Here is a 15,751-nt window from a genome sequence, read left to right as displayed (position 1 = left end):
GAAACTGGGGTGCCATGCAACCTGACTATTTCTTTGATATACAACTGAGCATACTGCTCCGCTGTGTTGGTAGACTTAACCGGCAAAAAGTGTGCTGATTTCATGAGTCGATCCACAATCACCCAAATTGAGTCAAACTTGCGCGGAGTGCGCGCTAATCCTACCACAAAGTCCATATTAATCATTTCCCATTTCCACATTGGAATTTTTATGTTCTATGCCAACCCACCGGGCATTTGGTGTTCGGCCTTCACTTGCTGACAATTCGGACATCTTGCCACAAAGTTCGCCACATTCCTCTTCATATCATTCCACCAATAGACTTTCTTAAGATCATGATACATTTTTGTAGAACCTGGGTGCACGGAATACCTAAAAGTGTGAGCTTCAGTCAAAATTCTTTCACGGAGATCATCCATATTTGGAACACATAGTCGCCCTTGGTACCTTAGTGTACCATCATCCATGCCAAGAGAAAAGGCCATGGTCTTATGTTTATGAATCCCCTCTTTCAATTTCGCCAACAATGGATCGTTGTATTGTTTCTCTTTGACTTCCACAACAAGCGATGATTCATTCCTATTTTGCACAATTACCCCTCCTTCACTAGAGTCCGCAAGAAAAACTCCCAAACTAGCCAGTCGGTGAACTTCCTTGGCCAATGGCCTTTGATATGCCTCCAAGTGTGCTAAGCTACCCATAGATTTTCAGCTAAGAGCATCTGCCACAACATTAGTCTTCCCCGGATGGTATACCTTTCTCCACAATACTATTATTCATAATGCACCACATAACAGTTATGCGGTCGCATAGTTGCTTCCAAGTGACCCAATTAACTACCTCACTCTGCGGCCATTATGCAGTCCACAGAGTGGTTTTGCGGTCGCATAATGGAACGCAGAAATGTACTTTTCCGCAAAAAACTGTCCTTTTCTTTCCGGTGCATTTTTCAACCCAAAACACGTAAGCCTAGTTCGCCACCATGAAACATTATTTTCTTTGCAAACTTTACCGGGCTTTACACTTAAGTACTTCGAAATTTTTCGGGGTGTTACATTCTCCCCAGCTTAGGATCATTCGTCCTCGAATGAGGGTAAATATCCGTCATTAGCATCTTATGTAACTTAGTTTGTTTCTTACCACTTTTGAGAAGCCTAAAATTTGACTAACTCCCAAAATTTCCAAAAATATCGCCAGAGTTTCCCTTATAACTAGGCCTATCACCCTGTTAGAGAGCCCTAAAAACACATCCTAACAACATATACGTATTCCAACGACGTAACATAATACAAAATAACACCAAATGTGGTCTCATAAGCAATATATATCCAGAAAGGAACACCCTTAATGCCAATTGTTCTCATGATACAAAATTCATAAAAAGTAAGTCTTATAATTTTTTCCTAGATCACAACATTAAATACATGGTAATTCAAACAAATAAGGATACTTTTTTTTCATTTCTTCCTCGGCCTCCCAAGTAGCCTCTTCAACCTGTTGGTTTCTCCACAACACTTTCATGGAGGCAATTTCTTTATTTCTCAATTTTCGGACTTGCCGATCCATACGAGAAACCAGAATCTCTTCGTAACTCAATTTCTCATTTACCTCAATAGTCTCAACTAGAACAATGAATGTCGGATCTCCAACTACTTTCTTCAACATAGACACATGAAACACCGGGTGTACTAATGACATCTCAGGTGGTAGCTCAAGCTTGTACGCCACCTCACCGATCCTCTGAATGATATTGTACGGTCTGAAATATGTCGGAATAAATTTCCCTTTCTTACCAAATCACATTACACCTTTCATGGGGGAAACTTTCAAGAATACCCAGTCATCTTCTTTAAACTCCAAATCCCTACGACGAACATCCGAATAGGATTTCTGACGACTCTGACCAATCGCTCCTTAATGATTTTAACTTTTTCTATAGCCTGGTGTATGAGGTCCTGCCCTATCAACTCTGCTTCCCCAATTTTGAACCACCCAATGGGAGATCTACATCTCCTATCATATAAAGCCTTGAACGGTGCCATCTGAATGCTAGCATGATAGCTATTGTTGTATGCAAATTCTATGAGTGGTAAATGACCATCCCAGCTACCTTTGAATTCTAGAACACAAGCACGCAACATATCCTCAAGCGTCTGAATAGTCCGCTCTGCCTGCCCGTCAGTCTGCGGGTGAAAGGCTGTACTAAGATTCACCTGAGTACCCAAACCTTGCTGAAATGTCTTCCAAAAATTAGCAGTGAATTGTGCTCCCCGGTCAGAAATGATGGAAACTGGGGTGCCATGCAACCTCACTATTTGATTGATATACAATTGAGCATACTGCTCCGCTGTGTTGGTAGACTTAACCGGTAAAAAGTGTGCTGACTTCGTGAGTCGATCCACAATCACCCAAATTGAGTCAAACTTGCGTGGAGTGCACGGTAATTTTACCACAAAGTCCATATTAAACATTTCCCATTTCCACATTGGAATTTTTATGTTATGTGCCAACCCACCGCGTATTTGGTGTTCGACCTTCACTTGCTGACAATTCGGACATCTTGCCACAAAGTCCGCCACATTCCTCTTCCACCAATAGACTTCCTTAAGATCATGATACATTTTTGTAGAACCTGGGTGTACGGAATACCTAGAAGTGTGAGCTTCAGTTAAAATTCTTTCACGAAGACCATCCACATTTGGAACACATAGTCGCCCTTGGTACCTTTTTGTACCATCATCCATGCCAAGAGAAAAGGCCATGGTCTTATGTTTATGAATCCCCTCTTTCAATCCCCTCTTTCTCCACAACAAGCGATGATTCAGCCCTATTTTGCACAATTACCCCTCCTTCACTAGAGTCCGCAAGACGAACTCCCAAACTAGCGAGTTGGTGAACTTCTTTGGGCAATGGCCTTTGATATGCATCCAAGTGTGCTAAGCTACCCATTGATTTTCGGCTAAGAGCATCTGCCACAACATTAGCCTTCCCCGGATGGTATACCATTCTCCATAATACTATTATTTATAATGCACCACATAACAGTTATGCGGTCGCAAAGTTGACTGTATAGTTGCTTCCAACTGACCCAATTAACTTCCTCACTCTGCGGCCATTATGCGGTCTGCAAAGCCGCACTTTTTTGCCAAAAATCTTCCTTTATTTTCCGGTGCATTGTTCAACACAAAACACGTAAGCCTAGTTCGGCACCATGAAACAATATTTTCGTTGCAAATTTTACCGGGCTTTTCCGGGGTGTTACATTCTCCCTCGCTTAGGAACATTCATCCTCGAATGAGGGTAAAAATCCGTCGTTAGCATCTTATACAACTCAGTTTGTTTCATACCACTTTTCGAGCAGCCCCAAATTAGAATAACTCCCAAAATTTCCAAATATTTTGCAAGAGTTTCCCTTGTAAGTAGCCCTATTCCCCTGTCAGAGAGCCCCAGAAACACATCCTAACAATATATACGTATTCCAATGTCGTAACATAATACAAAACAACACCAAATGTGGTTTCATAAGCAATATATATCAAGAAAGGAGCACCCTTAATGCCAATTGTTCTCATGATACAAAATTCATAAAAAGTAAGTCGTATAATTTTTTCCTAGATCACAACAGTAAATACATGGTCATTCAAACAAATAAGGATACTTTTTCTTTTATTTCTTCCTCGGCCTCCCAAGTAGCCTCTTCAACCTGTTGGTTTCGCCATAACACTTTCACGGAGGCAATTTCTTTATTTCTTAATTTTTGGACTTGCCGATCCATAATAGAAACCGGAATCTCTTCATAAGTCAATTTCTCATTTACCTCAATAGTCTCAACCGGAACAATGAATGTCGGATCTCCAACTACTTTCTTCAACATAGACACATGAAACACCGGGTAAACTAATGACATCTCAGGTGGTAGCTCAAGCTTGTACGCCACCTCCAGTCGGTGAACTTGTTTGGCCAATGGCCTTTGATATGCCTCCAAGTGTGCTAAGCTACCCATAGATTTTTGGCTAAGAGCATTCGCCACAACATTAGCCTTCCCTGGATGGTATACCATTCTCCATAATACTCTTATTCATAATGCACTGCATAACAGTTATTCGGTCGCATAGTTGACCGCATAGTTGCTTCTAACTGACCCAATTAACTGCCTCACACTGCGACCATTATGCGGTCCGCATAGTGGTTTTGCAGTCGCATAATGGACCACAGAAATGCACTTTTTTGCCAAAAATTTTCCTTTACTTTCCGGCATCATGAAACATTATTGTTTTTGCAAATTTTACCAGGCTTTACACTTAAGTACTTCGAAATTTTCCGGGGTGTTACAACAAGACCAATTTCTTCTTCAAGTTACTATGTTTAGGCCTTCTTCCTTATTTCCTCAGCTAATCCTTCATTATAGTACTTAGGGAGGACACCCTGACTCTTGTAAAGCTGCGAGCTTATTACATTGTATACTCGACCGAATTTTTTGATGTCCTTCCTCGCCCATAATTATCCATAGTTACTTACCTCCACGCCCTTGTGCTTGTAGGGTTGCTTCTGAACTAAAGTTTTGACTGTATTCCTAGTGGGACTCTCTTTTATTTTCGTAACACCCATATGGTACCTTTAACTACTCTATCTCCTATCTGAATATTTTTCAAGGGTCACGATGTCATATCTGCGAGACTGAATTCCCCATGTTGGGGTTCACTATGTTTATCTTGCACGATCTGTTGATTTGTCTATATCTTCTTGTCTAGCCATAATTAGGCTCTTCCTGAATCAACTACTAACTACTTGTTGGCCCATTCTCATATAAATATTCTGCGTAATCTTCCTTGGGTTATTTCCTTTGTCTTAACTTACATCTCGCACTGGCTCCTTATTTATCAATAACATCTCGGGTAGGAACCCTTCCTCTCCTTATGGTCGTGTTTGCATAATGTTCTGGAATTGTAGCATATCTGTAGGTTTTGAATATGTGCAATCTCATCCCTTTCTCATTTTTTTTTCGCATTCTTCATTTACCATTCAATAGTTATTAGATCCACTTAATTCTGACTTAACGCCACATCACTCCATATCCCTCATCCCCCTTTAGGGGGGTATTAAGATTTAGTGCTACGATAATCTACGTATAGATGTTTTACCTCTTCATCTTTGCCGTCTTTTCGCATCATCGATGACTCTTACTCACCTCGTGGTAATCCTTATGTACCAAGGATAACAAATTTCCTTACTCACGAGGGTGACACTTAGTATAACTGGCACACATAGTCCCTTAAGCTTAACTTTGCTCACCTTGCTTGCTTTAGGGAAGCGTCTTCCAGAATGACCTTTATCAAATCACTCAACGGCCGAAACTCAATCTGAAATTCTCATGATGCCGACTATTATCAAATCACTCAGTCCCCGATTCATGTTTAGTTTATCTTCTTCACCAGCCCAAATTGATTTCTATTACTTTGGGGTCTAACTTTTCTATCTGGTAAACACGTTAGAGTCACGAACGTATTTCTCAAAATGAGGATACGACTTTTTTTCCTATACTCTTTTGTTGTCTCAAGGCTTGTCACTTCTCGTCTTTTCCTTCCCTTGACTATAGACTCTATAATACTGTCATTGTTTGATCTACCGTTATAGCCCTGCAATATTAGGGACACATAATCATCCTCGATATCTGAGGACCCCATCTTCTATAATCTCAAACGGTGTCTTCTCCTTCTGAGGGGTTTTATCCCAATAATGAACTAACACAGGATCCTTGTACTGGCGTTCCTTCACTTCAATTACTAAAGAGGATGTTGTCGTATCCAGAATAGTAATTCCAGTATCACCTGAGTCCAGTAATCGAACTCCAAGACTAGCTAGCTGATGAATGTCATGAGCTATCCCACTCTTCTCTGGTTGTAAATATTTTATGCTACCCATAGATCTATGGCTGAGGGCATCAGCTACTACATTCACCTTCTCTGAATGGTATAAAATATCAATGTCATAGTCTTTCAGTAGCTCCAACCATCTCGTTTGGCGTAAGTTCAATTCCTTTTGCTTGAAGATATACTGAAGGCTTTTATGATCCGTATAGATATCAACATGAATGTCATACAAGTAGTACCTCCACATCTTTAGTGCATGAATCATTGCGGCTAACTCTAAATCGTAGGTTGGGTAATTCTTCTCATGCTTTCTTAGTTGTCTAGAAGCATAAGCTACAACCTTACCATGCTTCATCAGTACACAACCCAATCCAATGCCCGAAACTTCAAAATAGATATCATAACCATTGGTTCCCTCTGGGAGTGTTAGAATCAGTGTTGAAGTTAATCTGTACTTTAATGCCTGGAAACTCCATTCGCAAGCATCAGTCCGTTAAAACTTAGCTCCCTTCTGAGTCAACTTTGTCAATGGTGCTAAAAGGGAAGAAAATTCCTCTACAAATCTCCTGTAATAACCTGCCAAATCGAGAAAACTACGAACCTCCATCGGTGTTGTGGGTCTAGGCCAAGTCTTCACTGCCTCAATCTTTTGGGTATCAACCCGGATACCCTCACTAGAAATAATATGTCCAAGGACAGCTACAGAATTCAACCATAATTCACATTTAGAGAGTTAACCGTACAACTTCTCTTAGCACCATACGCAAATGATCTGCATGCTCGGCCTCTGAACGGGAGTAGACCAATATATCATCGATAAATACAATCACGAACAGATCTAGAAAGGGTCTGAACAAAAGGTTCATCAAATCCATGAATACTGCTGGGGCATTGGTTAAACCAAATGACATAACACAAAATTCAAAATGCCCGTATTTGGTCTTGAATGCTATCTTCGGAATATCTTTCTCCTTAACCCTTACCTGATGGTACTCGGACCTCAAGTCTATCTTCGAGAAACACTTGGCACCTTGCAACTGATCAGATAAATCATCAATCCTTGGGATCGGGTACTTATTATTGATCGTCACCTTATTCAACTGTCTATAATCAATACATATCCGCAAGGAACCATCTTTCTTCCTCACAAATAACACATGCGCTCCCCACGGTAATGTACTAGATCTGATAAAGCCTTTTTCAAGCAAGTCCTTTAGTTGTTCCTTCAACACTTTCAGCTCCGCGGATGCCATTTTATAGGATGGAATAGATATTGGTTGAGTATCTGGTAGTAGGTCAATATCATACTCAATTTCTCGCTCTGGCGGAAGACCTGGAAGCTCATCGGGAAAAACATCTGTAAACTCATTAACCACAGGGATAGATTAAATGGTTGATGACTCTACTTTCTTATCTTGAACCCTAACTAAGTGATAAATATAGCCCTTTCTGATCATCTTCCTTGCCTTGAGATAGGAAATAAATCTACCTCTCGGCGATGCTGTATTACCTATCCATTCCAAAACGGGCTCCCCTGGAAACTGGAATCGAACCATCTTTGATCTACAATCAACGTTGGCATAACAAGAAGCCAACCAATAAATACCTAGTATAACATCAAATTCTACCATATCTAACTCAATCACTTCTGCTACTGTAGATCAACTATGAACTACTACTGTACAATTCCTATATACTAGCCTAGCTATAGCTGGATCCCCAACAGTTGTGGACACCTCAAAAGGTTTAACCAACTCAGGTTCTATTCCAAACTTAATAGCAACCAACGGAGTAACATATGATAAGGTGGAACCTGGGTCAATCAATGCATATACATCATACGAGGAGACTGATAATATACCTGTAACAACATCCGATGACGACTCCTAATCTTGTCGTCCTGCTAATGGATATATGCGGTTCTGAGGACCGCTCGAGCTAGATGCTCCACCTCTGCCTCTACCACGACTGATTGGTGCTTGTGACCCTTGCCCAGATGGGCGTACTGATGATGACGAACTAGCTACAGATCCCGCTGGCTAAACTATGCTTGCATCGCCTCTTGTCGGACAATCCCTCATAACGTGGCCTGAATAACCACAAGTATAACAAACACCCAACCCCATACGACACTGCCCGGCATGCTGCTTACCACACTGAGCATATCGTGGCAAGGGAAGCCTTATCTAACTTGAATCGTCCCTATACTGAGAACTTGAGGCCCTGAAATTCTGACCAGGCCCTGCATATGTGGAACGATCAAATCTCCTACTGGCAAACTGAGGGGGTGCGCTAGATGATGGCTAGGCTGGATACCTCGGGTATTGTTGTCTCTAAGCACCTCGAAACTCACCACAAGGAACCGAAGATCTTGCTCTCTTACTCTGGCCCCTATCATGCTCACGATCGGCCCTCTGCCTCTGTTTATGCTCCTCTACTCCCTGAGCGTATGCCTGAATACGAGAAATATCCATGCTTGGCTGAAGTGAGACCGACATACAATCATTTAGTAGGTTCGTCTTCAACCCCATCATAAACCAGGGAACCAGATCCTCCATCTTAGATACAATAGTGGGAGCATACCTGGCTAACGAATAAAACTGAAGATTGTACTCCCGAACACTCATGTTACCCTGTCGAAGGGTCAAGAACCTATCAACTCTGGCCCATCTAAGCTCTGGTGGCTGATAATGACGAAGAAAAGTTTCAATAAACTCCTGTCATGCCGCTGGAGGGGCATCCTCACCTCTGGACAATTCCCAAGACTCGTACCAATTAACTGCAACATCTTGAAATCTATAAGAAGCTAGATCAGCTGACTCAGTCGAAGTGGCTTTCATTACCCTCAAAGTCCTCTGCATCCTATCGATAAATACCGGAGGGTCCTAATTTGGATATACTCTAGTGAATACCGGAGGGTCCAAATTAATGACATCACGAACCCTCATACTGATGGACCTATCTGCATGACCAATACCTACTTCCTGACGCCGAGTCTGTGCAGCTACTAATCGAGTCAATAAATGAATAGCATTTCTCATCTCCAGACCCGGTGTATCCGGCTGAGGAGCTAGACTTATAGGGGCAAGCGCTGGAACTGGTGCCCCTCGGAGCTCCTCTGGAGAGGGCGAGGTATGTGAAGTCTGAGATGGAATATCATTATGAGACTCTCCCCGAGCCCAGGTAACTTGTGGCGCTCGACTAGTAGTCTCATTAGCCACGGACTTGCCCTAGCCTTCTTAGGCATCGCTGAAACATAACACATCATTAGGAAAATGAATTCTTATATCGCACGATCTAAGATAAGAAAGAAGGATAATATCCTATATGTCGTGTAGCCTCTTGTTTATAAATGTGGTGCACAACACACTCATAAACAAGACTCTACTAAATATGGTCTGTAGACAACCCTAGGACAGAAATGCTCTAATACCACTTTTGTCACGACCCAAACCGATGGGCCATGACGAGTGCCCGAGTCTTACCTATCGAACACCCCTACGCATACGTCAAGATATAAGCATGAATTAAGGGTAGTTCATGAACAACATCTGTCAATAAACTGCTGAATCACGTGAATAACATACGTGAGGAAAAACATGTCCAAAAGACATATATACATATCCAAGACTGGAAGCTGACAAGGACACATACTATCCAACTATACACAACTGTCTACAGATCTCTAATAGAGTGTACAACTATATAAAGGACGGACATACAAAAATAGCGTAGCTAAACTAATAACAGCTCTGGATCAAGTGGAGCACACCAACTCTCGCTGATCAAGGATCCTAAAGAGGGGGACCGTCAACTTACTGCACTTGCGGGCATGAAACACAGGCCCCGAGAAATAGGGGCTTTAGTACGAATAATGTATTGAGTATGTAAGGCATAAAAAGCAGTATATAAAGACATAGATGAAACATGGAGTACATAATTCCACCTGTAAGTCTAAATAATTTTGTGAATCCTGAAACATTTATAATGTCATGCACGTGCGTATAAATGTCGTATCATGCATAGGTATAAGTGTACATAACACCATCAAGCCTCTGAGGGCACCCCATCATATCATCTCGGACATTATGCGCAAAATCATCAACGTATACTAGTTGATCAGGTGGTGGTGCGGATATAATGTCGTAACCTTTTTCCATATCCCATATACATATAATATACATGTATATAATGCCATCTGGTCATGGGTCAATGTACATGAATAAAATGCATAAGAAATACGTTAATAAGATTTTTCGGAATGTCATAAGATCAATATGCCTTCCAGATAAACTTTATCAACGACGTATTTTTCTAAGGCCCACGAACAGAAGATATAATAATAATTCACATGGGGAATCAAGAACATAGGCACCCCTAGTACTTCTATGAACATAGTCATTTATGAAAGCTGTGTGTTTGCTTATTTCGTTTGTATCATATGAATCATGCCAAAAAGAATGAAGGGATAGCCTTAACATATGTGAGCCGATTCTCTTGACAATCCCTCTAACACACGTTAGTAGAGAAAAAACACGTAACGGTGGATCGAAGTAGAGGAAAATCCGTTTGATATTCTTGATATCATAGCACATTATTTCTTATCTGACTAATATTCACTCCATTAAAAGATATCGCTTGCAATGATGAATAACAACTAAACATGTTAATCAGCACCAATGTTGCTGGTCTAAACTCTAAAGTGGCAAGCATGCCATAACTTCTTTCCTATTCTCCAAGTTACATTACCAATAAAGAAACCAAACAAAGGTAATTTTCCAAAGAACTATTACGTGTAAACAAGGCACCACATGTGTTATGACTCATCATGCACATTGGTGCCACCTTGGCCTAGCTTAATGCCATGTGGCAGCTCCAAAAAAATCTTTATCCACTTAATCATATTTAATACCATAATTATCCCCACAATTAATCAATTACCCACATAATTAAGAATTATCTCAAATTACTTAAAATACTACTCACTTTTAACACACTTTATGTACCCTACTATCATGGTCATATGGTACCTTGTATGGCACTAGTCCATAAATACCGAGTATTATAGCTCGGACCGTATTTTATCCGAAATTGACAACCTTCAATGATACTCATTTTCTTTGATTCGTTTACCCTTTAACCTTCACGGCACTTACTTATCACCTGTTATAAATGGCATAAATGCTTATAACCTTAAAAATAATCTCATCCCCGAGTCTACGTCGATTAACTTACGCAGAAACATTAACGTACGAAAATGCGAGATGTAACACACCCAAATAGCATCAAACTTCCTCGATGTCCGTGGGAGCCCAAATACGAAGTCCATGGTAATATGCTCCCATTTTCACTCAGGAATCTCAAGCCTCTGAAGCAAACTGCCGGCCTCTGATGCTCGTACTTCACTTGCTGACAATTCAAGCACCGAGCTACAAACTCCACTATGTCTTTCTTCATTCTCCTCCACCAATAGTGCTGCCTCAAGTACTGATACATCTTCGCGGCAACCGAATGAATGGAATACCTCAAATTGTGGGCCGCCTCAAGAATCAACTCATGTAGCCCATCCACATTGGGCACACAAATCCGACCCTACATCCGCAACACCCCATCATCTCCAATAGAAACCTCCTTGGCATCACCGTGCTGAACCATGTCCTTAAGGACAAGCAAATGAGGCTCCTCATACGGACTCTCTCTGATGCAATCATATAAAGAAGACCGAGAAACCACGCAAGCTAGAAACCGACTAGGCTCCAAAAAATCTAACCTCACGAATTAATTGGCCAAGGCATGAATATCTACTGCAAGCGGTCTCTCACCAACTGGAATATATGCAAGACTACCCATACTCACCCTCCTTTCTATTCAAGGCATCGACCACGACATTGTCCGTCCCGGGATGATATAAAATGGTAATATAATAGTCTTTTAACAACTCCAACCATCTTTACTGCCTCAAATTTAGATCCTTTTGCTTGATCAAATACGAAAGTCCATGGTAATATGCTCCCATTTTCACTCAGGAATCTCAAGCCTCTAAAGCAAACTACCGGCCTCTGTTGCTCATACTTCACTTGCTGACAATTCAAGCACCGAGCTACAAACTCCACTATGTCTTTCTTAATTCTCCTCCACCAAGTACTGATACATCTTTGCGGCAACCGAATGAATGGAATACCGCAAATTGTGGGCCGCCTCAAGAATCAACTCATGTAGCCCATACGCATTGGGCACACAAATCTGACCCTACATCCGCAACACCCCATCATCTCCAATAGAAACCTCCTTGGCATCACCGTGCTGAACCATGTCCTTAAGGACAAGCAAATGAGGCTCTTCATACGCACTCTCTCTGATGCAATCATATAAAGAAGACCGAGAAACCATGCAAGCTAGAAATCGACTAGGCTCCGAAAAATCTAACCTCACGAATTAATTGGCCAAGGCATGAATATCTACTGCAAGCGGTCTCTCACCAACTGGAATATATGTAAGACTACCCATACTCATCGCCTTTCTATTCAAGGCATCGGCCACGACATTGTCCGTCCCGGGATGATATAAAATGGTAATATAATAGTCTTTTAACAACTCCAACCATCTTTACTGCCTCAAATTTAGATCATTTTGCTTGATCAAGTGCTGCAGGCTCATATGATCCGTAAATACCTCACAAGACATGCCGTAGAGATAATGTCTCCAAATCATTAATGTATGAATGAAGGCTGCCAACTCTAAATTATGAACGGGGTAATTCTTCTCATGAGGCTTTAACTGGCGTGAAGCATAAGCAATCACTCTACCCTCCTGCTTTAAGACACATCCAATACCAATCTGAGAAGCATCACAATACACTGTATAAGAACCTCATGCTGAAGGTAAAACTAGAATTGGAGTTCTGGTCAAGGCAATCTTGAGTTTCTAAAAGCTCTCCTCATACTCATCAGACCCCCTGAATGAAGCACCCTTATGGGTAAACCTGGTCAAAGGCGCTGCAGTGGACGAGAAACCCCCCAATGAAGCAATGATAATATCCGGCCAAACCGAGAAATCACCAAATCTCAGCAGCTGAAGACGGTCTGGGCCAACTCCGAACCGCCTAAATCTTCTTCGGATCTACCTTAATCCCCTCACTGGACACCACGTGCCCCAAGAACAACACCGAACTGAGCCAAAACTCACACTTGGAGAACATATCATAAAGTTTCTCCTCCCTCAATGTCTGTATTACAATCCTCAGTTGTTGGGCATGCTCCTCTTGGCTACGTGAGTACACCAGGATATCATCAATAAATACTATGACAAACGAATCAAGATATGCCTGAAATACATTGTTCATCAGATGCATGAATGTTGCTGGGGCAACTGTCAGCCCCAAATACTTCACAAGGAACTCGTACTGATCATAGCGGGTCCTGAATGCCGTCTTCAGAATATCTAAGTCCTGAATCTTCAACTGGTGATACCAATACCTCAAATCAATCTTAGAGAACACTCTAGCTCCCTGAAGCTGGTCAAATAAGTCATCAATGCGCGGCAAAGGATACTTGTTCTTAATTATAACATCATTCAACTACCTATAGTCGATGCACATCCTTGTAGTACCATCCTTCTTCTTCACAAACAGAACTGGTGCACCCCAAGGAGACACACTAGGCCTAATGAACCCCTTATCAAGAAGCTCTTGAAGCTGCTCTTTCAATTCCTTCAACTCTGCTGGTGCCATACGATACAGAGGAATAGAAATAGGCTGAGTGCCCGACAGTAAGTCAATAACTAAATCAATATCCATGTCGGGCGGCATGCCCGACAGGTCTGCAGGAAACACATCTGGAAATTCTCGCATTACCAGAATAGAACCAATGGTAGGAGTATCAATACCAACATCCTTCACAAAAGAAAAATATGACAAATACCCCTTCCATACCATATGTTGGGTCTTCAGATTTGAAATCACCCTATTGGGAACATAGTCCAGAAAACCTCTCAACTCGATCCTAAGTAACCCCGACATCGCCAATGTCACGGTCTTAGCATGGGAATCCATAATAGCATGACATGGGGATAACCAATCCATGACTAGAATCACGTCAAAATCAACCATACTAAGAAATAAGAGATCAACTCTCGTCTCCAATCCCCCAATGGTCACCACACACGACCGATACACACGGTCCACAACAATAGATACATGAATAGGCGAAACTAAAGACTCACGGGGCATATCTAAATGACGAGAAAAATATGATGATACATACAAATAAGTGGAACCAGGGTCAAATAATATGGAAGCATCCATGTAACATATTGAGGCAATACATGTTATCACTGCGTCTGAAGCAGCGACCTTTGGACTGGAAGTGAAAGCATAGCATCGAACCTGACCGACACCTGATCGGCCTCCCCCCTAGGGTGACCTTTAGCTACTTGAGACCTACCTTGAGCTGGCTGAGCGGGTGGTGTAGCTATTGGTGCTGGTATCATCGGCTGAGAACTCTACGGTAGATCCCTACTCAACAGTCTAGGGCAATCCCTCTTGAGGTGACTCAAGTCCCCGCACTCGAAACAACCTCTCCTCTGACGGAGCTACTGCCCCTGATTACCCGAGGAATTGCCTGTAGATATCAGGGAAGATGAAGCATGGTAAGAACTCTGTGCTGGTAATGCACTGAATGATGACTGACCATAACGAGCATTGTTGTAACCATAGATAACTGATGCACCACGATGAACCGGATGAGCCATCTGAGTGGGCCTATAAAGATGACCCCTGCAGTGATGGGACTGCCCTCCAGAAGAAACACTGCTAAAACCAGCAGAACTATGAGGTCTCTTGGCCTCCCTCTTCTCACGCTCCAGACTATGGACCTACTCTAGTCGCCTAGCAATATCAACCACATCATCGAACATAGCACCTTATGCAATCTCCTGAGTCATGACGGAGCGCAGTCCATAGTTGAGGCCATCAATGAACCTCTTAATCCTCTCCCTCTTTATGGGAACCAACCAGATTGCATGACGAGCCAACTATGCAAATCTAATCTCATACTGGGTCACTGACATACCCTCATGGTGTAGCTGCTCAATCTACCTACGCAACTTCTCCATGGAGGTATATTGAACAAACTTCTCTAAGAAGAGAATTGAGAACTCATGCCACGTAAGTGGTACAGCACCGACTGGCCTGCTCAACTCATAGGCCTCCCACCATTTGAAGACTGCCCCCGATAGCTAAAAAGTAGTAAATGAGACTCTACTAGTCTCCAGAATACCCGTTGTGTGAAGGATCTGCTGGCATCTATCTAAGAAATCCTGGGCATCCTCACACTCAGCCCCACTGAAAGCTGGAGGCCTGAGCCTCCCAAACATCTCTAGTCTCTTCTGCTCATCATCACTCATAAGTGGACCCACCGGGGCCTGAGCCGTTGCAACCGGTTGGGCTGGTACTAACCCTCTTGTATGAAATTGCTTAACTACCTGCTCTGGTCTACGGGCGGTGAGAGTCTGAGCGTCTCCCCCTAGCCTGAGAAGTGGCTGGTGCAGCCAAAACTGAAACCGCCTGAGCAAGGCTAGTGCATACAGTCAATATCTAGGCCAAAGCCTCCTGAGGGACTGGAATCACAATGGGCATAGCTAGTGCCTAAGCTGGTCCCACCGGCTCAACCACATCTGGTATCTGCTCCTGAGCTGGAGCAACTTGTGGCTCCATAGGTGTTGTTGTAGCTGTGGTACGAGCTTCACCTTAGCCCTTACCGCAGCCCCGACCTCTCGCAGCCCTAGCAGGTGGTACTGGTGGCCATCCGCCCGATACAGTCACACGTGTCCTCACCATCTTTGAGAGAATCGAGTAATAGAAGTTTAATTTCCAGAATCAACAA

General features: G+C 42.4%; 1 protein-coding gene across 1 annotated transcript; it reads right to left on the bottom strand.

Annotated features, from left to right (window-relative positions):
• Positions 1–5,658: 5,658 nt before the first annotated feature.
• On the bottom strand, positions 5,659–14,618 carry LOC138899970 (uncharacterized). The gene is made up of 5 exons (XM_070186672.1): positions 14,489–14,618; positions 8,783–8,988; positions 8,224–8,554; positions 6,854–7,227; positions 5,659–6,333 (listed from the first exon to the last, which is right to left on the bottom strand). The coding sequence occupies exons 1-5, from the start codon at positions 14,616–14,618 to the stop codon at positions 5,659–5,661; spliced, it is 1,716 nt and encodes a 571-aa protein (XP_070042773.1).
• Positions 14,619–15,751: the final 1,133 nt, after the last annotated feature.

The sequence above is a fragment of the Nicotiana tomentosiformis genome, chromosome 10, assembly GCF_000390325.3.
Source record: "Nicotiana tomentosiformis chromosome 10, ASM39032v3, whole genome shotgun sequence".
In the NCBI taxonomy this organism is placed as follows: Eukaryota; Viridiplantae; Streptophyta; class Magnoliopsida; order Solanales; family Solanaceae; genus Nicotiana; species Nicotiana tomentosiformis.
The sequence above is the reverse complement of the archived record's forward strand: the minus strand, read 5'-3'. Positions and strand labels throughout refer to the sequence as shown.

Excerpts from the sequence above, each read along its gene's own strand:
- LOC138899970 (XM_070186672.1), bottom strand. The coding sequence starts at position 14,618 with ATGGCTCATCCGGTTCATCGTGGTGCATCAGTTATCTATGGTTACAAC. Across the intron at positions 8,989-14,488 it reads ATCTTCCCTGATATCTACAG|AGGAGCTCCGAGGGGCACCA; the intron begins GCAATTCCTCGG and ends CGCCCTCTCCAG. Across the intron at positions 6,334-6,853 it reads TGAGGTCCGAGTACCATCAG|GCATTAAAGTACAGATTAAC; the intron begins GTAAGGGTTAAG and ends TGGAGTTTCCAG.